This window comes from Diceros bicornis, chromosome 4 (assembly GCF_020826845.1).
Source record: "Diceros bicornis minor isolate mBicDic1 chromosome 4, mDicBic1.mat.cur, whole genome shotgun sequence".
Classification (NCBI taxonomy): Eukaryota; Metazoa; Chordata; class Mammalia; order Perissodactyla; family Rhinocerotidae; genus Diceros; species Diceros bicornis.
The window spans coordinates 68,102,361-68,129,569 of NC_080743.1; the positions used below are offsets into that span (position 1 = coordinate 68,102,361).

At 71.6% G+C, this 27,209-nt stretch overlaps 1 protein-coding gene across 1 annotated transcript; it reads left to right on the top strand.

Moving 5' to 3' along the window:
• The first annotated feature begins 21,873 nt into the window (after nt 1-21,873).
• On the top strand, nt 21,874-27,209 carry LOC131401695 (basic proline-rich protein-like). The gene is made up of 7 exons (XM_058536919.1): nt 21,874-22,085; nt 22,151-23,368; nt 24,137-24,993; nt 25,394-25,537; nt 25,765-25,887; nt 26,229-26,695; nt 26,763-27,209. The coding sequence occupies exons 1-7, from the start codon at nt 21,874-21,876 to the stop codon at nt 27,207-27,209; spliced, it is 3,468 nt and encodes a 1,155-aa protein (XP_058392902.1).

Sequence of the window (27,209 nt, forward strand, 5' to 3'; positions counted from 1 at the left end):
AAGCCCTTCTCCACCGGCGGCTCCGCCAGGCCACTTCCGCGAGGCACCGAGGCGGGGGACCCATCCGACCCCCGACCCGTCCCGGCAGCTGTGCAGCTGTGCGTCGCGTCGCAAGGAGCCCATTGCGCCAGCCACCTTGGCAGGGCCGCTCGTCGGGCGCCGTGGGGAGGAGCAGAGGAAGCCCTCGCTCGGCTGCGGCGAGCAAGCGCCCGGCGAGGAGGAGGACAAGGAGGAGGGGAGAAGGGTCCGGGTGGGCGAGGGTGGGCAGCCGGGGCACGAGTCGGCGGCCTGCGCCTCGCTGGAGGGCGGGGGAGGGAGAAGAAGGGCCCTTGGGCGCAAGCGGCTGGACGGAGAGCGGTGCCGGCGACCAAAAGAGGGCGTCTTGCCTCCCCGTCGGGGAATCGAACCCCGGTCTCCCGCGTGACAGGCGGGGATACTCACCACTATACTAACGAGGACGGCGGCGGCCGCCCCGGCGCGCGATCGCTGTCCGGCTGCCCGCCGACGCCTACCCTGCTCTCGACCTCCTGCCCACCACGGCTGCCCGGCGCGTGCCCGGCCCGGCCCGACCCGACCCCTAAACAATCGCGTCATTCGACAAAGCAGATGGCGACCTCGATGCGGATGCGGACCCGGACCCGGACCCGGACCCGGACCCGGGGCTGCTCAACGCTCCGAGTGCGCGCTGCCTGTTGCCTCCAGTGCGGGGATCGCGCCGGCAGGAAGAGGCCCGAGAGGGCGAGCAAGGCGGCGGGGAGAAGGTGGGCGCGCGCCGTGCCACGTCCGCCGCGAGGAGAGGCGCGGGTGGGGGCTGGCGGCAGAGGACGGCCGCACCCCGGGGACGCGGCCCGGCGGGGGCCGGGGGTGGGCGAGGGTGTGTGGGCGGCGGAGCCCGGCGAGTCTCCCCGCCGGTCGGCGCGCGGGTCCCGTCCCTTGCGCGCCCACACAGCGGCCCGCCAGGCGCCGCGTGCGGCCAGGGTGGCACCGCTCTGCGCGTCGGGTCCCAGCCAGGTGAGCGGACACGCGCCCAGGCCCGCCGTCAGGATGGCCGAGCGGTCTAAGGCGCTGCGTTCAGGTCGCAGTCTCCCCTGGAGGCGTGGGTTCGAATCCCACTCCTGACACGCCAACCTTTTGGCCCGCCCAACAAATGCCCGGGTCCCGGGCCTCCGCGACACCCCGTCGCAGCTCTTTACCGCCTTACCGTCCGTCGCTGGCTTGCGCTCTTGCCGCCTCTCCAAAGTCCAGCCCCTACACCCACGCCTCTCGCCCCACCAGCTGCTCAGGCACGGCCACCTTTCCTGCCGACCCGTGCGCCGGCCTGGCAGAAATAGCCCAGGAGGGTGCTCCGGCGCCTTGAACCCCCTGGCAACTGGCTTGCTGGACGCACGCGCTCCCCCACCCACTCACACACCCTTCCTACCTGACCCCCCGCACGCGGAAGCTTCAGGACTTTGCACCACATCTTTCCCTCCCCTGCTTCCCCTCCCCGCCCCGGCGCCCCCCACCTCCCTCCGACCCGATCCCTGCGCCCCACCCCCTCCCCGCGCCCCCTCCCCCCGCTCCGTGCTTGTGGGTTCCCCCCTCCCTAACTGCCTCCCTCCCACTCCCGTCTCCGCTCCCACTGCCGCTCCCTCACCGCGCCCTGCGTGAAGAAAGCCCTCCACGGGTCACCGTCCGACTTCTGTCTGCTGAACAGCGACTCCCTCTGAGAGCCTGACACTCGCGCAACCAGCAGCACAACCGTCCGACGTTCTGTCCTTGCCGCCAGCCCCGCCCGCCTGCCCACCCATGCCATTCTCTCCACACCCTACTGAGGTCGCGGTCCCCATCTTGCTGGCCTGTGCCACCCACCGCGATTTTTCACCTCGGGGCCTCGCCCTGGCCACCTGCCTGCCTCCCGGGACACGCGCAGCGCAGCCATCTGCTCGCCAGCCAACGACAGAGCCCTCCCTGCACAGGGCCTGCCTGGCACCTGAGCCCAAGCCGGGAAGGTTGCTCCAGTGAGTAGCCAGCAGAAGCCCTGGGCCCCCCCCCCCGTCACGCACCCGCCAACGTCCGGCCCCCAGCCGGGGCCACCCCCCTCGGCGGCCACACCGCGTCTCCAAGCGGGAAACCGCAGCCGGGGCCGAACCCCACCACACCGGCGCGCTCCCTCAGCGGGCTGCCCGCGAGCCGGCAGCCACTGCGCCACAGCGCTCCTCCGATCCGAGACCGCGCTCCTGCCTCGCCACCGACGCACCGGAGCTGGACCCTGGCCGGGGAGCCGTCGGCCAGAGCGCAGAAGCCAGGCTCGGGCACTTGGCCTGGCCTCTGGGCCTGAGGCCCGCTCGGCGGCGGGCGGCGGCGGAGGCCGCGCTCCCGGGCCTCCAGCTCCGACGGCTCCCCCCACGCCCCGCCGCCCCCGCCCTCGCACAGCCGGAGCACCGTTCCCGCCCGTGCCCGCCCTCGCGCCCAGCGCCCCGGCAAGAAAGCCAGCCGCCCAAGGCACTTTGGGACCGGGCTGTGGGTCGTCGAAGGAAACGTCGGCCTTCAGCTGCACCCGCCCACAGATCCCCTACCCTGACTGGCATTCGGGCGCGGGCCAGGCTTGGTCCGGCTCCCGGCTGCCTCTGGCGACGCCGGCCATCTCGCCGCGGCCCTGGGCGGCAGAGAAGGCGCGGCACGGGCCGAGCCTGCCTCGGTGCCTCGGTGCCTCCTCGCCCGCCCCCTTGCGACCGCGCCTGCGCCCTAGCGCCCTTCACGTACCTGGAGCCTCTCTTGGAGCCCACCAGTCCGCCGCCTGCTCAGATGGAGCAGGTGGCCGCGGAGGGCGGGCGGGGACCAGCGTCGGGCGGCTGGTGGCGGCGGCCATCGGTGCATGGGTGGTTCAGTGGTAGAATTCTCGCCTGCCACGCGGGAGGCCCGGGTTCGATTCCCGGCCCATGCAGCACCCCGATCCCCTTTTGGTCCCGCCGCCCCAACGCCGAGCGAGGCTTCCTCTCTCCCGCGCTCAAGGCACCTGTCCCACACCGGCTCTGCGGCCCACCGCAGCACATTCCACGTGCTCTCGTCTCCCCCGCCCCCACCCCCAAGCCCCCTCTCTCGCCCTGGAGACAGAAAGTGCACGCGGGGAACCAAGCCCCCGTGCCCAGACACCTCGACCGCTCAGCCACTCTTGTGCCCACACGCCTTCCTTGTCCCTCTGCTCTTCGCTCCCGTGACCCCGCTCGGCTCACGCCTTTCGCTTCGAGGAAGGCTACCCTGCACCACACACTGGCCCCCGCACGCCCCACTCCGTCACGGGGGTTCGCCCCCGCTCTCTGCCTCGCTCTACCCCCACTCCGAGAATCAGACCGTGTCGGTTCCTACCACCAGTAGGAGGCAACTTGCCACTCCTACGAGTGATCCACCGCATTCTCCCCGACGGTCACCGACTCGTGATGGCGCGCGCTCCAGTCGTTCCGAAGAGTTCCACGATATCATCACGATGCACACACACAGCGAGCATTCATTCACCTTCTCCCGCTTGGCCGCTCTATTTCCCAAACGCTGGCCCGCCCCTCCACCACTAAAACCACCTCCGCCGCCACCACCACCAAGTCCACCGAGTCACCTCCACCAGGGCCAGCACCACCGCTATCGTCACCGCCGCCGCCACGAACACCCCCGTCGCAGGCAGCACCACCACCCCGAGAACCACCGCGGACACTCCCGGGTCCAACAGCACCACAGCCTGCAAACCCCAAGCGGCACCGCCAGCCCCAGCACCTCCTCCTCCACCCCTCACCACCCTCCTACTCCCCCAGACACCCCTACTCCTCTCCTGCCCCACACTCCCCTCCCCGCTCCGCCCCCACCCGCGGCCCCCACGTTCCAAATTCTGCTTGGCCGGGGACCGCGGGTTGCATTCGTCCCTTTGGCCTCTTTTCAACTCAACCCCAGACACACACCTGAGACCCGACTCTTTGTCGTGGGCAGAGGTCACTTGTGTCTCTGGGGCAGTTGAATTCCCCACCCTTGCCTGCTGCCTACCCCTCCTCTCACCCTACTCCTTCGCCTGACCACCTCGCAGCACAGGACACCAGTCTCGCCGGCCTGGGCCCTCTCCCACCACGGGGGCTTCCATCTTCCTCGCGCCAGGGCCCACGCCCCCTGCCCGCCACCTGCTGTTCCTTCCAGCCCCCAGGCTCACCCCCTCCATCCCTCCGCCACCAACCCCGTGGACCCCGGGCCCCTCTACGCACACTTCCACCGGTCCTGTCCTCCTCCCTCGGGCCCCTCGGACAAACCCCTGCTCCGTCCCCACCGGCACCCTAAACCTCGGCCCCCCCACCGCACCGCCCCCCCCCCCCGCGGCACCCGTGCCGGGCAAGGTGCGCCACCGCCCGGAGCCTGTGCAGAGCCCCTGCCTGAGCGGCCAGCCGCACTCCCGGCCACATCCCGCAAGCCCCGCACCTCCCCGCCCACGCTCCACTCCGACCCACCCGGGACGCCCTCCCACACCTCCCCCGTGAGCAGCACGACGCTCACGGCCGTCCCCTCTTTTCGGGGTCGTTTGGCCCTGTGCCCTGACCCGCGTGGGAGGCCACCCACGGGAACAGACACCTTCATCCCGCTCTGTCACCCGCCCACCCACACTCACCCCCAGCACCCCGGCCAGGCCGGTGAGGGAACTTCCTGCGCTGGCGGTGAGCACCCCCATGCCCACAGGGGCTCCTCGGCACACGTCAGAACGGCTCCGTCTAAACCCGCGGAGTGTGCCGCCGCCGCCGCCGCCGCCGCCGCGGCTCTCTGCCCTTCCTGGGCTCGGCTCTCCACTTTTGCCTCCGAAGGAGCCAGTCGGCGAAGAGGTGTTCAAGTCGCTGACAGCGGCCCGGTTGTTGTGGCGGGAAGGAGACCGAGAGCTGCCACCTACTTCGGGGAGTGTCCACAGAAGGAGATGGATCCAAGGGTGGAGACAGGGATGGCGTCCATCCTGGGTGGCTGGATGGTCGGTAAGGCGGGAACGGGAACGCATCGGACCGTCCAATCTAGGTGGCGGGTGGGGGGAGGGGTGTGTCGGGCAGGGAAGCGTTCCCGGTAACCTTCTGGCCACTTGGTGAGAGGACTGAGAGCGTCGGTGATGCCCAGTCGAATACAATGTTGGCCAGAAGTCCACTCTGTCATCCCTCTGCCTCCAGCCCCCCACCCCCCCTGCTTGGCCAGACTGGCCTCCTCCATCTCCCTGCTCTGTCTCCTCCGCCGCCGCCGCCCGGTGGTCTAGCTACCCGGACAGACGGACGGGTCCAGGTTCATTCTGACTTCTCCGCCTCCCGGGCGCCAGGCTCCGGCTCTCGGCTCCCCTCGGCGCACGAGACCACGACGCACTTGGCGCCCAATCGGCGGCCCCGGGGAGACGCAGCCGGCACAGGACCTGGCCGGCGGCGGCGGGTAAGCTGCCCGCGCCTTCGCCGGCACGAGGCGCCAAGTAAAAGAGCACGCCACAGGCCCCGGCCGGTGGCCGGACCTGGCGACGTAGACCCCGCGCCCTCCCCCACCACCCCAACCCGAGCCACACCTCAGGAGGCAGGAAGGGGTGGCTTGGGGGCCGCGACGTTTGTCCCGGCCGAAGGCGTGCCGCTGGAGAGTCGAAGCACGTGCGGTGGCCACGGCAGGCGAGAGTGGCTGCCCGGGCCACTGTGGTTTGGGGCTGAGGAAGAGCGGGAGCGAGGCGAGCGTCCGAGGAGGAGGAGGAGGAGGAGGAGGAGGAGGAGGAGAGACGTCGGGTGGGCGAGGCGAGGCGAGCGAGGGCCAAAAAGGTTGGCAGGGGCGCAGGTGAGGTGGCAGGGCTTGGGCTGGCCGTGGAGGGTGCCGGGTGGCCTTGTCGGGGGTCCGGGGCCGAGGCCGAGGGGTAAGGGGCGAAGCGAGCGAGCGAGCTCTGGCGTGGGCTAAAAGGGGGTTGTGGAGGTGCTGGGGAGGTGGGGAGGCGGAGAGGAAGAAGATAAGGCTTCCCTGACCGGGAATCGAACCCGGGCCGCGGCGGTGAGAGCGCCGAATCCTAACCACTAGACCACCAGGGAGCGTCAGGCCTCGGGCCTGGCCTGCGCCTCCTGGACCCGGGGCCTCCATCCCGCCCGCTCGGCGCTCCCTTGGCGCCAGCCCCCTGCCTTTGGCAGGCCAGCCGCGCGCGGCCCCCGGCAATGCAGGCGCCCTAGCGTTCTTCCTGCCCGGCTGCACCCTCAAAACACTGCGCGCGCCTCCTTCTCGCACACACGCACACGGCCGCGGCCGCGGGCCCGGCTCCCGGCCTCCGGCTCCCGGCTCCGGGCCAGGAGGGCCCTGCGGTTCCGCAAAAGGTCGGCCCGCTGCGTTGGCCGGGAATCGAACCCGGGTCAACTGCTTGGAAGGCAGCTATGCTCACCACTATACCACCAACGCTGCACAGCCCGCGCCGCCCCGAGATGCCGGCCCGGGGCTCGCGCCGGCGCCGTCACGCCGCCGCCGCTGCCGCCGCCCGGCGCAGCCCTGCCCCGACGCCCCGCCCGCTCGCAGCTCGGCGCTGCCCCAGGCGCCGCCAACGGCCGCCCCGCGCCAGACGCAGCGGCCCTCGTCCGCCGGCCCGACCGCCTCTGGGGGCGCCCTGGCCGCCGTTCGACCCGACCAAAGCCAAAGCCGACCCCGACCCCGTCACGTCCGCCCTCCTCCTCCCTCCTCAGGTCCTGCGGCAGCGGGCTCGGCCAAGCCCTTCTCCACCGGCGGCTCCGCCAGGCCACTTCCGCGAGGCACCGAGGCGGGGGACCCATCCGACCCCCGACCCGTCCCGGCAGCTGTGCAGCTGTGCGTCGCGTCGCAAGGAGCCCATTGCGCCAGCCACCTTGGCAGGGCCGCTCGTCGGGCGCCGTGGGGAGGAGCAGAGGAAGCCCTCGCTCGGCTGCGGCGAGCAAGCGCCCGGCGAGGAGGAGGACAAGGAGGAGGGGAGAAGGGTCCGGGTGGGCGAGGGTGGGCAGCCGGGGCACGAGTCGGCGGCCTGCGCCTCGCTGGAGGGCGGGGGAGGGAGAAGAAGGGCCCTTGGGCGCAAGCGGCTGGACGGAGAGCGGTGCCGGCGACCAAAAGAGGGCGTCTTGCCTCCCCGTCGGGGAATCGAACCCCGGTCTCCCGCGTGACAGGCGGGGATACTCACCACTATACTAACGAGGACGGCGGCGGCCGCCCCGGCGCGCGATCGCTGTCCGGCTGCCCGCCGACGCCTACCCTGCTCTCGACCTCCTGCCCACCACGGCTGCCCGGCGCGTGCCCGGCCCGGCCCGACCCGACCCCTAAACAATCGCGTCATTCGACAAAGCAGATGGCGACCTCGATGCGGATGCGGACCCGGACCCGGACCCGGACCCGGACCCGGGGCTGCTCAACGCTCCGAGTGCGCGCTGCCTGTTGCCTCCAGTGCGGGGATCGCGCCGGCAGGAAGAGGCCCGAGAGGGCGAGCAAGGCGGCGGGGAGAAGGTGGGCGCGCGCCGTGCCACGTCCGCCGCGAGGAGAGGCGCGGGTGGGGGCTGGCGGCAGAGGACGGCCGCACCCCGGGGACGCGGCCCGGCGGGGGCCGGGGGTGGGCGAGGGTGTGTGGGCGGCGGAGCCCGGCGAGTCTCCCCGCCGGTCGGCGCGCGGGTCCCGTCCCTTGCGCGCCCACACAGCGGCCCGCCAGGCGCCGCGTGCGGCCAGGGTGGCACCGCTCTGCGCGTCGGGTCCCAGCCAGGTGAGCGGACACGCGCCCAGGCCCGCCGTCAGGATGGCCGAGCGGTCTAAGGCGCTGCGTTCAGGTCGCAGTCTCCCCTGGAGGCGTGGGTTCGAATCCCACTCCTGACACGCCAACCTTTTGGCCCGCCCAACAAATGCCCGGGTCCCGGGCCTCCGCGACACCCCCGTCGCAGCTCTTTACCGCCTTACCGTCCGTCGCTGGCTTGCGCTCTTGCCGCCTCTCCAAAGTCCAGCCCCTACACCCACGCCTCTCGCCCCACCAGCTGCTCAGGCACGGCCACCTTTCCTGCCGACCCGTGCGCCGGCCTGGCAGAAATAGCCCAGGAGGGTGCTCCGGCGCCTTGAACCCCCTGGCAACTGGCTTGCTGGACGCACGCGCTCCCCCACCCACTCACACACCCTTCCTACCTGACCCCCCGCACGCGGAAGCTTCAGGACTTTGCACCACATCTTTCCCTCCCCTGCTTCCCCTCCCCGCCCCGGCGCCCCCCACCTCCCTCCGACCCGATCCCTGCGCCCCACCCCCTCCCCGCGCCCCCTCCCCCCGCTCCGTGCTTGTGGGTTCCCCCCTCCCTAACTGCCTCCCTCCCACTCCCGTCTCCGCTCCCACTGCCGCTCCCTCACCGCGCCCTGCGTGAAGAAAGCCCTCCACGGGTCACCGTCCGACTTCTGTCTGCTGAACAGCGACTCCCTCTGAGAGCCTGACACTCGCGCAACCAGCAGCACAACCGTCCGACGTTCTGTCCTTGCCGCCAGCCCCGCCCGCCTGCCCACCCATGCCATTCTCTCCACACCCTACTGAGGTCGCGGTCCCCATCTTGCTGGCCTGTGCCACCCACCGCGATTTTTCACCTCGGGGCCTCGCCCTGGCCACCTGCCTGCCTCCCGGGACACGCGCAGCGCAGCCATCTGCTCGCCAGCCAACGACAGAGCCCTCCCTGCACAGGGCCTGCCTGGCACCTGAGCCCAAGCCGGGAAGGTTGCTCCAGTGAGTAGCCAGCAGAAGCCCTGGGCCCCCCCCCCCGTCACGCACCCCGCCAACGTCCGGCCCCCAGCCGGGGCCACCCCCCTCGGCGGCCACACCGCGTCTCCAAGCGGGAAACCGCAGCCGGGGCCGAACCCCACCACACCGGCGCGCTCCCTCAGCGGGCTGCCCGCGAGCCGGCAGCCACTGCGCCACAGCGCTCCTCCGATCCGAGACCGCGCTCCTGCCTCGCCACCGACGCACCGGAGCTGGACCCTGGCCGGGGAGCCGTCGGCCAGAGCGCAGAAGCCAGGCTCGGGCACTTGGCCTGGCCTCTGGGCCTGAGGCCCGCTCGGCGGCGGGCGGCGGCGGAGGCCGCGCTCCCGGGCCTCCAGCTCCGACGGCTCCCCCCACGCCCCGCCGCCCCCGCCCTCGCACAGCCGGAGCACCGTTCCCGCCCGTGCCCGCCCTCGCGCCCAGCGCCCCGGCAAGAAAGCCAGCCGCCCAAGGCACTTTGGGACCGGGCTGTGGGTCGTCGAAGGAAACGTCGGCCTTCAGCTGCACCCGCCCACAGATCGCCTACCCTGACTGGCATTCGGGCGCGGGCCAGGCTTGGTCCGGCTCCCGGCTGCCTCTGGCGACGCCGGCCATCTCGCCGCGGCCCTGGGCGGCAGAGAAGGCGCGGCACGGGCCGAGCCTGCCTCGGTGCCTCGGTGCCTCCTCGCCCGCCCCCTTGCGACCGCGCCTGCGCCCTAGCGCCCTTCACGTACCTGGAGCCTCTCTTGGAGCCCACCAGTCCGCCGCCTGCTCAGATGGAGCAGGTGGCCGCGGAGGGCGGGCGGGGACCAGCGTCGGGCGGCTGGTGGCGGCGGCCATCGGTGCATGGGTGGTTCAGTGGTAGAATTCTCGCCTGCCACGCGGGAGGCCCGGGTTCGATTCCCGGCCCATGCAGCACCCCCGATCCCCTTTTGGTCCCGCCGCCCCAACGCCGAGCGAGGCTTCCTCTCTCCCGCGCTCAAGGCACCTGTCCCACACCGGCTCTGCGGCCCACCGCAGCACATTCCACGTGCTCTCGTCTCCCCCGCCCCCACCCCCAAGCCCCCTCTCTCGCCCTGGAGACAGAAAGTGCACGCGGGGAACCAAGCCCCCGTGCCCAGACACCTCGACCGCTCAGCCACTCTTGTGCCCACACGCCTTCCTTGTCCCTCTGCTCTTCGCTCCCGTGACCCCGCTCGGCTCACGCCTTTCGCTTCGAGGAAGGCTACCCTGCACCACACACTGGCCCCCGCACGCCCCACTCCGTCACGGGGGTTCGCCCCCGCTCTCTGCCTCGCTCTACCCCCGCTCCGAGAATCAGACCGTGTCGGTTCCTACCACCAGTAGGAGGCAACTTGCCACTCCTACGAGTGATCCACCGCATTCTCCCCGACGGTCACCGACTCGTGATGGCGCGCGCTCCAGTCGTTCCGAAGAGTTCCACGATATCATCACGATGCACACACACAGCGAGCATTCATTCACCTTCTCCCGCTTGGCCGCTCTATTTCCCAAACGCTGGCCCGCCCCTCCACCACTAAAACCACCTCCGCCGCCACCACCACCAAGTCCACCGAGTCACCTCCACCAGGGCCAGCACCACCGCTATCGTCACCGCCGCCGCCACGAACACCCCCGTCGCAGGCAGCACCACCACCCCGAGAACCACCGCGGACACTCCCGGGTCCAACAGCACCACAGCCTGCAAACCCCAAGCGGCACCGCCAGCCCCAGCACCTCCTCCTCCACCCCTCACCACCCTCCTACTCCCCCAGACACCCCTACTCCTCTCCTGCCCCACACTCCCCTCCCCGCTCCGCCCCCACCCGCGGCCCCCACGTTCCAAATTCTGCTTGGCCGGGGACCGCGGGTTGCATTCGTCCCTTTGGCCTCTTTTCAACTCAACCCCAGACACACACCTGAGACCCGACTCTTTGTCGCGGGCAGAGGTCACTTGTGTCTCTGGGGCAGTTGAATTCCCCACCCTTGCCTGCTGCCTACCCCTCCTCTCACCCTACTCCTTCGCCTGACCACCTCGCAGCACAGGACACCAGTCTCGCCGGCCTGGGCCCTCTCCCACCACGGGGGCTTCCATCTTCCTCGCGCCAGGGCCCACGCCCCCTGCCCGCCACCTGCTGTTCCTTCCAGCCCCCAGGCTCACCCCCTCCATCCCTCCGCCACCAACCCCGTGGACCCCGGGCCCCTCTACGCACACTTCCACCGGTCCTGTCCTCCTCCCTCGGGCCCCTCGGACAAACCCCTGCTCCGTCCCCACCGGCACCCTAAACCTCGGCCCCCCCACCGCACCGCCCCCCCCCCCCCGCGGCACCCGTGCCGGGCAAGGTGCGCCACCGCCCGGAGCCTGTGCAGAGCCCCTGCCTGAGCGGCCAGCCGCACTCCCGGCCACATCCCGCAAGCCCCGCACCTCCCCGCCCACGCTCCACTCCGACCCACCCGGGACGCCCTCCCACACCTCCCCCGTGAGCAGCACGACGCTCACGGCCGTCCCCTCTTTTCGGGGTCGTTTGGCCCTGTGCCCTGACCCGCGTGGGAGGCCACCCACGGGAACAGACACCTTCATCCCGCTCTGTCACCCGCCCACCCACACTCACCCCCCCCCCAACACCCCGGCCAGGCCGGTGAGGGAACTTCCTGCGCTGGCGGTGAGCACCCCCATGCCCACAGGGGCTCCTCGGCACACGTCAGAACGGCTCCGTCTAAACCCGCGGAGTGTGCCGCCGCCGCCGCCGCCGCCGCCGCGGCTCTCTGCCCTTCCTGGGCTCGGCTCTCCACTTTTGCCTCCGAAGGAGCCAGTCGGCGAAGAGGTGTTCAAGTCGCTGTCAGCGGCCCGGTTGTTGTGGCGGGAAGGAGACCGAGAGCTGCCACCTACTTCGGGGAGTGTCCACAGAAGGAGATGGATCCAAGGGTGGAGACAGGGATGGCGTCCATCCTGGGTGGCTGGATGGTCGGTAAGGCGGGAACGGGAACGCATCGGACCGTCCAATCTAGGTGGCGGGTGGGGGGAGGGGTGTGTCGGGCAGGGAAGCGTTCCCGGTAACCTTCTGGCCACTTGGTGAGAGGACTGAGAGCGTCGGTGATGCCCAGTCGAATACAATGTTGGCCAGAAGTCCACTCTGTCATCCCTCTGCCTCCAGCCCCCCACCCCCCCTGCTTGGCCAGACTGGCCTCCTCCATCTCCCTGCTCTGTCTCCTCCGCCGCCGCCGCCCGGTGGTCTAGCTACCCGGACAGACGGACGGGTCCAGGTTCATTCTGACTTCTCCGCCTCCCGGGCGCCAGGCTCCGGCTCTCGGCTCCCCTCGGCGCACGAGACCACGACGCACTTGGCGCCCAATCGGCGGCCCCGGGGAGACGCAGCCGGCACAGGACCTGGCCGGCGGCGGCGGGTAAGCTGCCCGCGCCTTCGCCGGCACGAGGCGCCAAGTAAAAGAGCACGCCACAGGCCCCGGCCGGTGGCCGGACCTGGCGACGTAGACCCCGCGCCCTCCCCCACCACCCCAACCCGAGCCACACCTCAGGAGGCAGGAAGGGGTGGCTTGGGGGCCGCGACGTTTGTCCCGGCCGAAGGCGTGCCGCTGGAGAGTCGAAGCACGTGCGGTGGCCACGGCAGGCGAGAGTGGCTGCCCGGGCCACTGTGGTTTGGGGCTGAGGAAGAGCGGGAGCGAGGCGAGCGTCCGAGGAGGAGGAGGAGGAGGAGGAGGAGGAGGAGGAGAGACGTCGGGTGGGCGAGGCGAGGCGAGCGAGGGCCAAAAAGGTTGGCAGGGGCGCAGGTGAGGTGGCAGGGCTTGGGCTGGCCGTGGAGGGTGCCGGGTGGCCTTGTCGGGGGTCCGGGGCCGAGGCCGAGGGGTAAGGGGCGAAGCGAGCGAGCGAGCTCTGGCGTGGGCTAAAAGGGGGTTGTGGAGGTGCTGGGGAGGTGGGGAGGAAGAAGATAAGGCTTCCCTGACCGGGAATCGAACCCGGGCCGCGGCGGTGAGAGCGCCGAATCCTAACCACTAGACCACCAGGGAGCGTCAGGCCTCGGGCCTGGCCTGCGCCTCCTGGACCCGGGGCCTCCATCCCGCCCGCTCGGCGCTCCCTTGGCGCCAGCCCCCTGCCTTTGGCAGGCCAGCCGCGCGCGGCCCCCGGCAATGCAGGCGCCCTAGCGTTCTTCCTGCCCGGCTGCACCCTCAAAACACTGCGCGCGCCTCCTTCTCGCACACACGCACACGGCCGCGGGCCCGGCTCCCGGCCTCCGGCTCCCGGCTCCGGGCCAGGAGGGCCCTGCGGTTCCGCAAAAGGTCGGCCCGCTGCGTTGGCCGGGAATCGAACCCGGGTCAACTGCTTGGAAGGCAGCTATGCTCACCACTATACCACCAACGCTGCACAGCCCGCGCCGCCCCGAGATGCCGGCCCGGGGCTCGCGCCGGCGCCGTCACGCCGCCGCCGCTGCCGCCGCCCGGCGCAGCCCTGCCCCGACGCCCCGCCCGCTCGCAGCTCGGCGCTGCCCCAGGCGCCGCCAACGGCCGCCCCGCGCCAGACGCAGCGGCCCTCGTCCGCCGGCCCGACCGCCTCTGGGGGCGCCCTGGCCGCCGTTCGACCCGACCAAAGCCAAAGCCGACCCCGACCCCGTCACGTCCGCCCTCCTCCTCCCTCCTCAGGTCCTGCGGCAGCGGGCTCGGCCAAGCCCTTCTCCACCGGCGGCTCCGCCAGGCCACTTCCGCGAGGCACCGAGGCGGGGGACCCATCCGACCCCCGACCCGTCCCGGCAGCTGTGCAGCTGTGCGTCGCGTCGCAAGGAGCCCATTGCGCCAGCCACCTTGGCAGGGCCGCTCGTCGGGCGCCGTGGGGAGGAGCAGAGGAAGCCCTCGCTCGGCTGCGGCGAGCAAGCGCCCGGCGAGGAGGAGGACAAGGAGGAGGGGAGAAGGGTCCGGGTGGGCGAGGGTGGGCAGCCGGGGCACGAGTCGGCGGCCTGCGCCTCGCTGGAGGGCGGGGGAGGGAGAAGAAGGGCCCTTGGGCGCAAGCGGCTGGACGGAGAGCGGTGCCGGCGACCAAAAGAGGGCGTCTTGCCTCCCCGTCGGGGAATCGAACCCCGGTCTCCCGCGTGACAGGCGGGGATACTCACCACTATACTAACGAGGACGGCGGCGGCCGCCCTGGCGCGCGATCGCTGTCCGGCTGCCCGCCGACGCCTACCCTGCTCTCGACCTCCTGCCCACCACGGCTGCCCGGCGCGTGCCCGGCCCGGCCCGACCCGACCCCTAAACAATCGCGTCATTCGACAAAGCAGATGGCGACCTCGATGCGGATGCGGACCCGGACCCGGACCCGGGGCTGCTCAACGCTCCGAGTGCGCGCTGCCTGTTGCCTCCAGTGCGGGGATCGCGCCGGCAGGAAGAGGCCCGAGAGGGCGAGCAAGGCGGCGGGGAGAAGGTGGGCGCGCGCCGTGCCACGTCCGCCGCGAGGAGAGGCGCGGGTGGGGGCTGGCGGCAGAGGACGGCCGCACCCCGGGGACGCGGCCCGGCGGGGGCCGGGGGTGGGCGAGGGTGTGTGGGCGGCGGAGCCCGGCGAGTCTCCCCGCCGGTCGGCGCGCGGGTCCCGTCCCTTGCGCGCCCACACAGCGGCCCGCCAGGCGCCGCGTGCGGCCAGGGTGGCACCGCTCTGCGCGTCGGGTCCCAGCCAGGTGAGCGGACACGCGCCCAGGCCCGCCGTCAGGATGGCCGAGCGGTCTAAGGCGCTGCGTTCAGGTCGCAGTCTCCCCTGGAGGCGTGGGTTCGAATCCCACTCCTGACACGCCAACCTTTTGGCCCGCCCAACAAATGCCCGGGTCCCGGGCCTCCGCGACACCCCGTCGCAGCTCTTTACCGCCTTACCGTCCGTCGCTGGCTTGCGCTCTTGCCGCCTCTCCAAAGTCCAGCCCCTACACCCACGCCTCTCGCCCCACCAGCTGCTCAGGCACGGCCACCTTTCCTGCCGACCCGTGCGCCGGCCTGGCAGAAATAGCCCAGGAGGGTGCTCCGGCGCCTTGAACCCCCTGGCAACTGGCTTGCTGGACGCACGCGCTCCCCCACCCACTCACACACCCTTCCTACCTGACCCCCCGCACGCGGAAGCTTCAGGACTTTGCACCACATCTTTCCCTCCCCTGCTTCCCCTCCCCGCCCCGGCGCCCCCCACCTCCCTCCGACCCGATCCCTGCGCCCCACCCCCTCCCCGCGCCCCCTCCCCCCCGCTCCGTGCTTGTGGGTTCCCCCCTCCCTAACTGCCTCCCTCCCACTCCCGTCTCCGCTCCCACTGCCGCTCCCTCACCGCGCCCTGCGTGAAGAAAGCCCTCCACGGGTCACCGTCCGACTTCTGTCTGCTGAACAGCGACTCCCTCTGAGAGCCTGACACTCGCGCAACCAGCAGCACAACCGTCCGACGTTCTGTCCTTGCCGCCAGCCCCGCCCGCCTGCCCACCCATGCCATTCTCTCCACACCCTACTGAGGTCGCGGTCCCCATCTTGCTGGCCTGTGCCACCCACCGCGATTTTTCACCTCGGGGCCTCGCCCTGGCCACCTGCCTGCCTCCCGGGACACGCGCAGCGCAGCCATCTGCTCGCCAGCCAACGACAGAGCCCTCCCTGCACAGGGCCTGCCTGGCACCTGAGCCCAAGCCGGGAAGGTTGCTCCAGTGAGTAGCCAGCAGAAGCCCTGGGCCCCCCCCCCCGTCACGCACCCGCCAACGTCCGGCCCCCAGCCGGGGCCACCCCCCTCGGCGGCCACACCGCGTCTCCAAGCGGGAAACCGCAGCCGGGGCCGAACCCCACCACACCGGCGCGCTCCCTCAGCGGGCTGCCCGCGAGCCGGCAGCCACTGCGCCACAGCGCTCCTCCGATCCGAGACCGCGCTCCTGCCTCGCCACCGACGCACCGGAGCTGGACCCTGGCCGGGGAGCCGTCGGCCAGAGCGCAGAAGCCAGGCTCGGGCACTTGGCCTGGCCTCTGGGCCTGAGGCCCGCTCGGCGGCGGGCGGCGGCGGAGGCCGCGCTCCCGGGCCTCCAGCTCCGACGGCTCCCCCCACGCCCCGCCGCCCCCGCCCTCGCACAGCCGGAGCACCGTTCCCGCCCGTGCCCGCCCTCGCGCCCAGCGCCCCGGCAAGAAAGCCAGCCGCCCAAGGCACTTTGGGACCGGGCTGTGGGTCGTCGAAGGAAACGTCGGCCTTCAGCTGCACCCGCCCACAGATCGCCTACCCTGACTGGCATTCGGGCGCGGGCCAGGCTTGGTCCGGCTCCCGGCTGCCTCTGGCGACGCCGGCCATCTCGCCGCGGCCCTGGGCGGCAGAGAAGGCGCGGCACGGGCCGAGCCTGCCTCGGTGCCTCGGTGCCTCCTCGCCCGCCCCCTTGCGACCGCGCCTGCGCCCTAGCGCCCTTCACGTACCTGGAGCCTCTCTTGGAGCCCACCAGTCCGCCGCCTGCTCAGATGGAGCAGGTGGCCGCGGAGGGCGGGCGGGGACCAGCGTCGGGCGGCTGGTGGCGGCGGCCATCGGTGCATGGGTGGTTCAGTGGTAGAATTCTCGCCTGCCACGCGGGAGGCCCGGGTTCGATTCCCGGCCCATGCAGCACCCCGATCCCCTTTTGGTCCCGCCGCCCCAACGCCGAGCGAGGCTTCCTCTCTCCCGCGCTCAAGGCACCTGTCCCACACCGGCTCTGCGGCCCACCGCAGCACATTCCACGTGCTCTCGTCTCCCCCGCCCCCACCCCCAAGCCCCCTCTCTCGCCCTGGAGACAGAAAGTGCACGCGGGGAACCAAGCCCCCGTGCCCAGACACCTCGACCGCTCAGCCACTCTTGTGCCCACACGCCTTCCTTGTCCCTCTGCTCTTCGCTCCCGTGACCCCGCTCGGCTCACGCCTTTCGCTTCGAGGAAGGCTACCCTGCACCACACACTGGCCCCCGCACGCCCCACTCCGTCACGGGGGTTCGCCCCCGCTCTCTGCCTCGCTCTACCCCCGCTCCGAGAATCAGACCGTGTCGGTTCCTACCACCAGTAGGAGGCAACTTGCCACTCCTACGAGTGATCCACCGCATTCTCCCCGACGGTCACCGACTCGTGATGGCGCGCGCTCCAGTCGTTCCGAAGAGTTCCACGATATCATCACGATGCACACACACAGCGAGCATTCATTCACCTTCTCCCGCTTGGCCGCTCTATTTCCCAAACGCTGGCCCGCCCCTCCACCACTAAAACCACCTCCGCCGCCACCACCACCAAGTCCACCGAGTCACCTCCACCAGGGCCAGCACCACCGCTATCGTCACCGCCGCCGCCACGAACACCCCCGTCGCAGGCAGCACCACCACCCCGAGAACCACCGCGGACACTCCCGGGTCCAACAGCACCACAGCCTGCAAACCCCAAGCGGCACCGCCAGCCCCAGCACCTCCTCCTCCACCCCTCACCACCCTCCTACTCCCCCAGACACCCCTACTCCTCTCCTGCCCCACACTCCCCTCCCCGCTCCGCCCCCACCCGCGGCCCCCACGTTCCAAATTCTGCTTGGCCGGGGACCGCGGGTTGCATTCGTCCCTTTGGCCTCTTTTCAACTCAACCCCAGACACACACCTGAGACCCGACTCTTTGTCGTGGGCAGAGGTCACTTGTGTCTCTGGGGCAGTTGAATTCCCCACCCTTGCCTGCTGCCTACCCCTCCTCTCACCCTACTCCTTCGCCTGACCACCTCGCAGCACAGGACACCAGTCTCGCCGGCCTGGGCCCTCTCCCACCACGGGGGCTTCCATCTTCCTCGCGCCAGGGCCCACGCCCCCTGCCCGCCACCTGCTGTTCCTTCCAGCCCCCAGGCTCACCCCCTCCATCCCTCCGCCACCAACCCCGTGGACCCCGGGCCCCTCTACGCACACTTCCACCGGTCCTGTCCTCCTCCCTCGGGCCCCTCGGACAAACCCCTGCTCCGTCCCCACCGGCACCCTAAACCTCGGCCCCCCCACCGCACCGCCCCCCCCCCCCCCCCCCCCGCGGCACCCGTGCCGGGCAAGGTGCGCCACCGCCCGGAGCCTGTGCAGAGCCCCTGCCTGAGCGGCCAGCCGCACTCCCGGCCACATCCCGCAAGCCCCGCACCTCCCCACCCACGCTCCACTCCGACCCACCCGGGACGCCCTCCCACACCTCCCCCGTGAGCAGCACGACGCTCACGGCCGTCCCCTCTTTTCGGGGTCGTTTGGCCCTGTGCCCTGACCCGCGTGGGAGGCCACCCACGGGAACAGACACCTTCATCCCGCTCTGTCACCCGCCCACCCACACTCACCCCCCCCCAACACCCCGGCCAGGCCGGTGAGGGAACTTCCTGCGCTGGCGGTGAGCACCCCCATGCCCACAGGGGCTCCTCGGCACACGTCAGAACGGCTCCGTCTAAACCCGCGGAGTGTGCCGCCGCCGCCGCCGCCGCCGCCGCGGCTCTCTGCCCTTCCTGGGCTCGGCTCTCCACTTTTGCCTCCGAAGGAGCCAGTCGGCGAAGAGGTGTTCAAGTCGCTGTCAGCGGCCCGGTTGTTGTGGCGGGAAGGAGACCGAGAGCTGCCACCTACTTCGGGGAGTGTCCACAGAAGGAGATGGATCCAAGGGTGGAGACAGGGATGGCGTCCATCCTGGGTGGCTGGATGGTCGGTAAGGCGGGAACGGGAACGCATCGGACCGTGCTGTCCAATCTAGGTGGCGGGTGGGGGAGGGGTGTGTCGGGCAGGAAGCGTTCCCGGTAACCTTCTGGCCACTTGGTGAGAGGACTGAGAGCGTCGGTGATGCCCAGTCGAATACAATGTTGGCCAGAAGTCCACTCTGTCATCCCTCTGCCTCCAGCCCCCCACCCCCCCTGCTTGGCCAGACTGGCCTCCTCCATCTCCCTGCTCTGTCTCCTCCGCCGCCGCCGCCCGGTGGTCTAGCTACCCGGACAGACGGACGGGTCCAGGTTCATTCTGACTTCTCGCCTCCCGGGCGCCAGGCTCCGGCTCTCGGGCTCCCCTCGGCGCACGAGACCACGACGCACTTGGCGCCCAATCGGCGGCCCCGGGGAGACGCAGCCGGCACAGGACCTGGCCGGCGGCGGCGGGTAAGCTGCCCGCGCCTTCGCCGGCACGAGGCGCCAAGTAAAAGAGCACGCCACAGGCCCCGGCCGGTGGCCGGACCTGGCGACGTAGACCCCGCGCCCTCCCCACCACCCCAACCCGAGCCACACCTCAGGAGGCAGGAAGGGGTGGCTTGGGGGCCGCGACGTTTGTCCCCGGGCCGAAGGCGTGCCCGCTGGAGAGTCGAAGCCGTGCGGTGGCCACGGCAGGCGAGAGTGGCTGCCCGGGCCACTGTGGTTTGGGGCTGAGGAAGAGCGGGGCGAGGCGAGCGTCCGAGGAGGAGGAGGAGGAGGAGGAGGAGGAGGAGAGGAGGAGGAGAGACGTCGGGTGGGCGAGGCGAGCGAGCGAGGGCCAAAAAGGTTGGCAGGGCGCAGGTGAGGGTGGCAGGGCTTGGGCTGGCCGTGGAGGGTGCGGGTGGCCTTGTCGGGGGTCCGGGGCCGAGGCCGAGGGGTAAGGGGCGAAGCGAGCGAGCGAGCTCTGGCGTGGGCTAAAGGGGGTTGTGGAGGTGCTGGGGAGGTGGGGAGGCGGAGAGGAAGAAGATAAGGCTTCCCTGACCGGGAATCGAACCCGGGCCGCGGCGGTGAGAGCGCCGAATCCTAACCACTAGACCACCAGGGAGCGTCAGGCCTCGGGCCTGGCCTGCGCCTCCTGGACCCGGGGCCTCCATCCCGCCCGCTCGGCGCTCCCTTGGCGCCAGCCCCCTGCCCTTTGCAGGCCAGCCGCGCGCGGCCCCCGGCAATGCAGGCGCCCTAGCGTTCTTCCTGCCCGGCTGCACCCTCAAAACACTGCGCGCGCCTCCTTCTCGCACACACGCACACGGCCGCGGCCGCGGGCCCGGCTCCCGGCCCTCCGGCTCCCGGCTCCGGGCCAGGAGGGCCCTGCGGTTCCGCAAAAGGTCGGCCCGCTGCGTTGGCCGGGAATCGAACCGGGTCAACTGCTTGGAAGGCAGCTATGCTCACCACTATACCACCAACGCTGCACAGCCCGCGCCGCCCCGAGATGCCGGCCCGGGCTCGCGCCGGCGCCGTCACGCCGCCGCCGCTGCCAGCGCCCCGGCGCAGCCCTGCCCCGACGCCCCCGCCCGCTCGCAGCTCGGCGCTGCCCCAGGCGCCGCCAACGGCCGCCCCGCGCCAGACGCAGCGGCCCTCGTCCGCCGGCCCGACCGCCTCTGGGGGCGCCCTGGCCGCCGTTCGACCCGACCAAAGCCAAAGCCGACCCCGACCCCGTCACGTCCGCCCTCCTCCTCCCTCCTCAGGTCCTGCGGCAGCGGGCTCGGCCAAGCCCTTCTCCACCGGCGGCTCCGCCAGGCCACTTCCGCGAGGCACCGAGGCGGGGGACCCATCCGACCCCCGACCCGTCCCGGCAGCTGTGCAGCTGTGCGTCGCGTCGCAAGGAGCCCATTGCGCCAGCCACCTTGGCAGGGCCGCTCGTCGGGCGCCGTGGGGAGGAGCAGAGGAAGCCCTCGCTCGGCTGCGGCGAGCAAGCGCCCGGCGAGGAGGAGGACAAGGAGGAGGGGAGAAGGGTCCGGGTGGGCGAGGGTGGGCAGCCGGGGCACGAGTCGGCGGCCTGCGCCTCGCTGGAGGGCGGGGGAGGGAGAAGAAGGGCCCTTGGGCGCAAGCGGCTGGACGGAGAGCGGTGCCGGCGACCAAAAGAGGGCGTCTTGCCTCCCCGTCGGGGAATCGAACCCCGGTCTCCCGCGTGACAGGCGGGGATACTCACCACTATACTAACGAGGACGGCGGCGGCCGCCCCGGCGCGCGATCGCTGTCCGGCTGCCCGCCGACGCCTACCCTGCTCTCGACCTCCTGCCCACCACGGCTGCCCGGCGCGTGCCCGGCCCGGCCCGACCCGACCCCTAAACAATCGCGTCATTCGACAAAGCAGATGGCGACCTCGATGCGGATGCGGACCCGGACCCGGACCCGGGGCTGCTCAACGCTCCGAGTGCGCGCTGCCTGTTGCCTCCAGTGCGGGGATCGCGCCGGCAGGAAGAGGCCCGAGAGGGCGAGCAAGGCGGCGGGGAGAAGGTGGGCGCGCGCCGTGCCACGTCCGCCGCGAGGAGAGGCGCGGGTGGGGGCTGGCGGCAGAGGACGGCCGCACCCCGGGGACGCGGCCCGGCGGGGGCCGGGGGTGGGCGAGGGTGTGTGGGCGGCGGAGCCCGGCGAGTCTCCCCGCCGGTCGGCGCGCGGGTCCCGTCCCTTGCGCGCCCACACAGCGGCCCGCCAGGCGCCGCGTGCGGCCAGGGTGGCACCGCTCTGCGCGTCGGGTCCCAGCCAGGTGAGCGGACACGCGCCCAGGCCCGCCGTCAGGATGGCCGAGCGGTCTAAGGCGCTGCGTTCAGGTCGCAGTCTCCCCTGGAGGCGTGGGTTCGAATCCCACTCCTGACACGCCAACCTTTTGGCCCGCCCAACAAATGCCCGGGTCCCGGGCCTCCGCGACACCCCGTCGCAGCTCTTTACCGCCTTACCGTCCGTCGCTGGCTTGCGCTCTTGCCGCCTCTCCAAAGTCCAGCCCCTACACCCACGCCTCTCGCCCCACCAGCTGCTCAGGCACGGCCACCTTTCCTGCCGACCCGTGCGCCGGCCTGGCAGAAATAGCCCAGGAGGGTGCTCCGGCGCCTTGAACCCCCTGGCAACTGGCTTGCTGGACGCACGCGCTCCCCCACCCACTCACACACCCTTCCTACCTGACCCCCCGCACGCGGAAGCTTCAGGACTTTGCACCACATCTTTCCCTCCCCTGCTTCCCCTCCCCGCCCCGGCGCCCCCCACCTCCCTCCGACCCGATCCCTGCGCCCCACCCCCTCCCCCGCGCCCCCTCCCCCCGCTCCGTGCTTGTGGGTTCCCCCCTCCCTAACTGCCTCCCTCCCACTCCCGTCTCCGCTCCCACTGCCGCTCCCTCACCGCGCCCTGCGTGAAGAAAGCCCTCCACGGGTCACCGTCCGACTTCTGTCTGCTGAACAGCGACTCCCTCTGAGAGCCTGACACTCGCGCAACCAGCAGCACAACCGTCCGACGTTCTGTCCTTGCCGCCAGCCCCGCCCGCCTGCCCACCCATGCCATTCTCTCCACACCCTACTGAGGTCGCGGTCCCCATCTTGCTGGCCTGTGCCACCCACCGCGATTTTTCACCTCGGGGCCTCGCCCTGGCCACCTGCCTGCCTCCCGGGACACGCGCAGCGCAGCCATCTGCTCGCCAGCCAACGACAGAGCCCTCCCTGCACAGGGCCTGCCTGGCACCTGAGCCCAAGCCGGGAAGGTTGCTCCAGTGAGTAGCCAGCAGAAGCCCTGGGCCCCCCCCCCGTCACGCACCCGCCAACGTCCGGCCCCCAGCCGGGGCCACCCCCCTCGGCGGCCACACCGCGTCTCCAAGCGGGAAACCGCAGCCGGGGCCGAACCCCACCACACCGGCGCGCTCCCTCAGCGGGCTGCCCGCGAGCCGGCAGCCACTGCGCCACAGCGCTCCTCCGATCCGAGACCGCGCTCCTGCCTCGCCACCGACGCACCGGAGCTGGACCCTGGCCGGGGAGCCGTCGGCCAGAGCGCAGAAGCCAGGCTCGGGCACTTGGCCTGGCCTCTGGGCCTGAGGCCCGCTCGGCGGCGGGCGGCGGCGGAGGCCGCGCTCCCGGGCCTCCAGCTCCGACGGCTCCCCCCACGCCCCGCCGCCCCCGCCCTCGCACAGCCGGAGCACCGTTCCCGCCCGTGCCCGCCCTCGCGCCCAGCGCCCCGGCAAGAAAGCCAGCCGCCCAAGGCACTTTGGGACCGGGCTGTGGGTCGTCGAAGGAAACGTCGGCCTTCAGCTGCACCCGCCCACAGATCGCCTACCCTGACTGGCATTCGGGCGCGGGCCAGGCTTGGTCCGGCTCCCGGCTGCCTCTGGCGACGCCGGCCATCTCGCCGCGGCCCTGGGCGGCAGAGAAGGCGCGGCACGGGCCGAGCCTGCCTCGGTGCCTCGGTGCCTCCTCGCCCGCCCCCTTGCGACCGCGCCTGCGCCCTAGCGCCCTTCACGTACCTGGAGCCTCTCTTGGAGCCCACCAGTCCGCCGCCTGCTCAGATGGAGCAGGTGGCCGCGGAGGGCGGGCGGGGACCAGCGTCGGGCGGCTGGTGGCGGCGGCCATCGGTGCATGGGTGGTTCAGTGGTAGAATTCTCGCCTGCCACGCGGGAGGCCCGGGTTCGATTCCCGGCCCATGCAGCACCCCGATCCCCTTTTGGTCCCGCCGCCCCAACGCCGAGCGAGGCTTCCTCTCTCCCGCGCTCAAGGCACCTGTCCCACACCGGCTCTGCGGCCCACCGCAGCACATTCCACGTGCTCTCGTCTCCCCCGCCCCCACCCCCAAGCCCCCTCTCTCGCCCTGGAGACAGAAAGTGCACGCGGGGAACCAAGCCCCCGTGCCCAGACACCTCGACCGCTCAGCCACTCTTGTGCCCACACGCCTTCCTTGTCCCTCTGCTCTTCGCTCCCGTGACCCCGCTCGGCTCACGCCTTTCGCTTCGAGGAAGGCTACCCTGCACCACACACTGGCCCCCGCACGCCCCACTCCGTCACGGGGGTTCGCCCCCGCTCTCTGCCTCGCTCTACCCCCCGCTCCGAGAATCAGACCGTGTCGGTTCCTACCACCAGTAGGAGGCAACTTGCCACTCCTACGAGTGATCCACCGCATTCTCCCCGACGGTCACCGACTCGTGATGGCGCGCGCTCCAGTCGTTCCGAAGAGTTCCACGATATCATCACGATGCACACACACAGCGAGCATTCATTCACCTTCTCCCGCTTGGCCGCTCTATTTCCCAAACGCTGGCCCGCCCCTCCACCACTAAAACCACCTCCGCCGCCACCACCACCAAGTCCACCGAGTCACCTCCACCAGGGCCAGCACCACCGCTATCGTCACCGCCGCCGCCACGAACACCCCCGTCGCAGGCAGCACCACCACCCCGAGAACCACCGCGGACACTCCCGGGTCCAACAGCACCACAGCCTGCAAACCCCAAGCGGCACCGCCAGCCCCAGCACCTCCTCCTCCACCCCTCACCACCCTCCTACTCCCCCAGACACCCCTACTCCTCTCCTGCCCCACACTCCCCTCCCCGCTCCGCCCCCACCCGCGGCCCCCACGTTCCAAATTCTGCTTGGCCGGGGACCGCGGGTTGCATTCGTCCCTTTGGCCTCTTTTCAACTCAACCCCAGACACACACCTGAGACCCGACTCTTTGTCGCGGGCAGAGGTCACTTGTGTCTCTGGGGCAGTTGAATTCCCCACCCTTGCCTGCTGCCTACCCCTCCTCTCACCCTACTCCTTCGCCTGACCACCTCGCAGCACAGGACACCAGTCTCGCCGGCCTGGGCCCTCTCCCACCACGGGGGCTTCCATCTTCCTCGCGCCAGGGCCCACGCCCCCTGCCCGCCACCTGCTGTTCCTTCCAGCCCCCAGGCTCACCCCCTCCATCCCTCCGCCACCAACCCCGTGGACCCCGGGCCCCTCTACGCACACTTCCACCGGTCCTGTCCTCCTCCCTCGGGCCCCTCGGACAAACCCCTGCTCCGTCCCCACCGGCACCCTAAACCTCGGCCCCCCCACCGCACCGCCCCCCCCCCCCCGCGGCACCCGTGCCGGGCAAGGTGCGCCACCGCCCGGAGCCTGTGCAGAGCCCCTGCCTGAGCGGCCAGCCGCACTCCCGGCCACATCCCGCAAGCCCCGCACCTCCCCGCCCACGCTCCACTCCGACCCACCCGGGACGCCCTCCCACACCTCCCCCGTGAGCAGCACGACGCTCACGGCCGTCCCCTCTTTTCGGGGTCGTTTGGCCCTGTGCCCTGACCCGCGTGGGAGGCCACCCACGGGAACAGACACCTTCATCCCGCTCTGTCACCCGCCCACCCACACTCACCCCCCCCCCAACACCCCGGCCAGGCCGGTGAGGGAACTTCCTGCGCTGGCGGTGAGCACCCCCATGCCCACAGGGGCTCCTCGGCACACGTCAGAACGGCTCCGTCTAAACCCGCGGAGTGTGCCGCCGCCGCCGCCGCCGCCGCCGCGGCTCTCTGCCCTTCCTGGGCTCGGCTCTCCACTTTTGCCTCCGAAGGAGCCAGTCGGCGAAGAGGTGTTCAAGTCGCTGTCAGCGGCCCGGTTGTTGTGGCGGGAAGGAGACCGAGAGCTGCCACCTACTTCGGGGAGTGTCCACAGAAGGAGATGGATCCAAGGGTGGAGACAGGGATGGCGTCCATCCTGGGTGGCTGGATGGTCGGTAAGGCGGGAACGGGAACGCATCGGACCGTCCAATCTAGGTGGCGGGTGGGGGGAGGGGTGTGTCGGGCAGGGAAGCGTTCCCGGTAACCTTCTGGCCACTTGGTGAGAGGACTGAGAGCGTCGGTGATGCCCAGTCGAATACAATGTTGGCCAGAAGTCCACTCTGTCATCCCTCTGCCTCCAGCCCCCCACCCCCCCTGCTTGGCCAGACTGGCCTCCTCCATCTCCCTGCTCTGTCTCCTCCGCCGCCGCCGCCCGGTGGTCTAGCTACCCGGACAGACGGACGGGTCCAGGTTCATTCTGACTTCTCCGCCTCCCGGGCGCCAGGCTCCGGCTCTCGGCTCCCCTCGGCGCACGAGACCACGACGCACTTGGCGCCCAATCGGCGGCCCCGGGGAGACGCAGCCGGCACAGGACCTGGCCGGCGGCGGCGGGTAAGCTGCCCGCGCCTTCGCCGGCACGAGGCGCCAAGTAAAAGAGCACGCCACAGGCCCCGGCCGGTGGCCGGACCTGGCGACGTAGACCCCGCGCCCTCCCCCACCACCCCAACCCGAGCCACACCTCAGGAGGCAGGAAGGGGTGGCTTGGGGGCCGCGACGTTTGTCCCGGCCGAAGGCGTGCCGCTGGAGAGTCGAAGCACGTGCGGTGGCCACGGCAGGCGAGAGTGGCTGCCCGGGCCACTGTGGTTTGGGGCTGAGGAAGAGCGGGAGCGAGGCGAGCGTCCGAGGAGGAGGAGGAGGAGGAGGAGGAGGAGGAGGAGGAGAGACGTCGGGTGGGCGAGGCGAGGCGAGCGAGGGCCAAAAAGGTTGGCAGGGGCGCAGGTGAGGTGGCAGGGCTTGGGCTGGCCGTGGAGGGTGCCGGGTGGCCTTGTCGGGGGTCCGGGGCCGAGGCCGAGGGGTAAGGGGCGAAGCGAGCGAGCGAGCTCTGGCGTGGGCTAAAAGGGGGTTGTGGAGGTGCTGGGGAGGTGGGGAGGCGGAGAGGAAGAAGATAAGGCTTCCCTGACCGGGAATCGAACCCGGGCCGCGGCGGTGAGAGCGCCGAATCCTAACCACTAGACCACCAGGGAGCGTCAGGCCTCGGGCCTGGCCTGCGCCTCCTGGACCCGGGGCCTCCATCCCGCCCGCTCGGCGCTCCCTTGGCGCCAGCCCCCTGCCTTTGGCAGGCCAGCCGCGCGCGGCCCCCGGCAATGCAGGCGCCCTAGCGTTCTTCCTGCCCGGCTGCACCCTCAAAACACTGCGCGCGCCTCCTTCTCGCACACACGCACACGGCCGCGGGCCCGGCTCCCGGCCTCCGGCTCCCGGCTCCGGGCCAGGAGGGCCCTGCGGTTCCGCAAAAGGTCGGCCCGCTGCGTTGGCCGGGAATCGAACCCGGGTCAACTGCTTGGAAGGCAGCTATGCTCACCACTATACCACCAACGCTGCACAGCCCGCGCCGCCCCGAGATGCCGGCCCGGGGCTCGCGCCGGCGCCGTCACGCCGCCGCCGCTGCCGCCGCCCGGCGCAGCCCTGCCCCGACGCCCCGCCCGCTCGCAGCTCGGCGCTGCCCCAGGCGCCGCCAACGGCCGCCCCGCGCCAGACGCAGCGGCCCTCGTCCGCCGGCCCGACCGCCTCTGGGGGCGCCCTGGCCGCCGTTCGACCCGACCAAAGCCAAAGCCGACCCCGACCCCGTCACGTCCGCCCTCCTCCTCCCTCCTCAGGTCCTGCGGCAGCGGGCTCGGCCAAGCCCTTCTCCACCGGCGGCTCCGCCAGGCCACTTCCGCGAGGCACCGAGGCGGGGGACCCATCCGACCCCCGACCCGTCCCGGCAGCTGTGCAGCTGTGCGTCGCGTCGCAAGGAGCCCATTGCGCCAGCCACCTTGGCAGGGCCGCTCGTCGGGCGCCGTGGGGAGGAGCAGAGGAAGCCCTCGCTCGGCTGCGGCGAGCAAGCGCCCGGCGAGGAGGAGGACAAGGAGGAGGGGAGAAGGGTCCGGGTGGGCGAGGGTGGGCAGCCGGGGCACGAGTCGGCGGCCTGCGCCTCGCTGGAGGGCGGGGGAGGGAGAAGAAGGGCCCTTGGGCGCAAGCGGCTGGACGGAGAGCGGTGCCGGCGACCAAAAGAGGGCGTCTTGCCTCCCCGTCGGGGAATCGAACCCCGGTCTCCCGCGTGA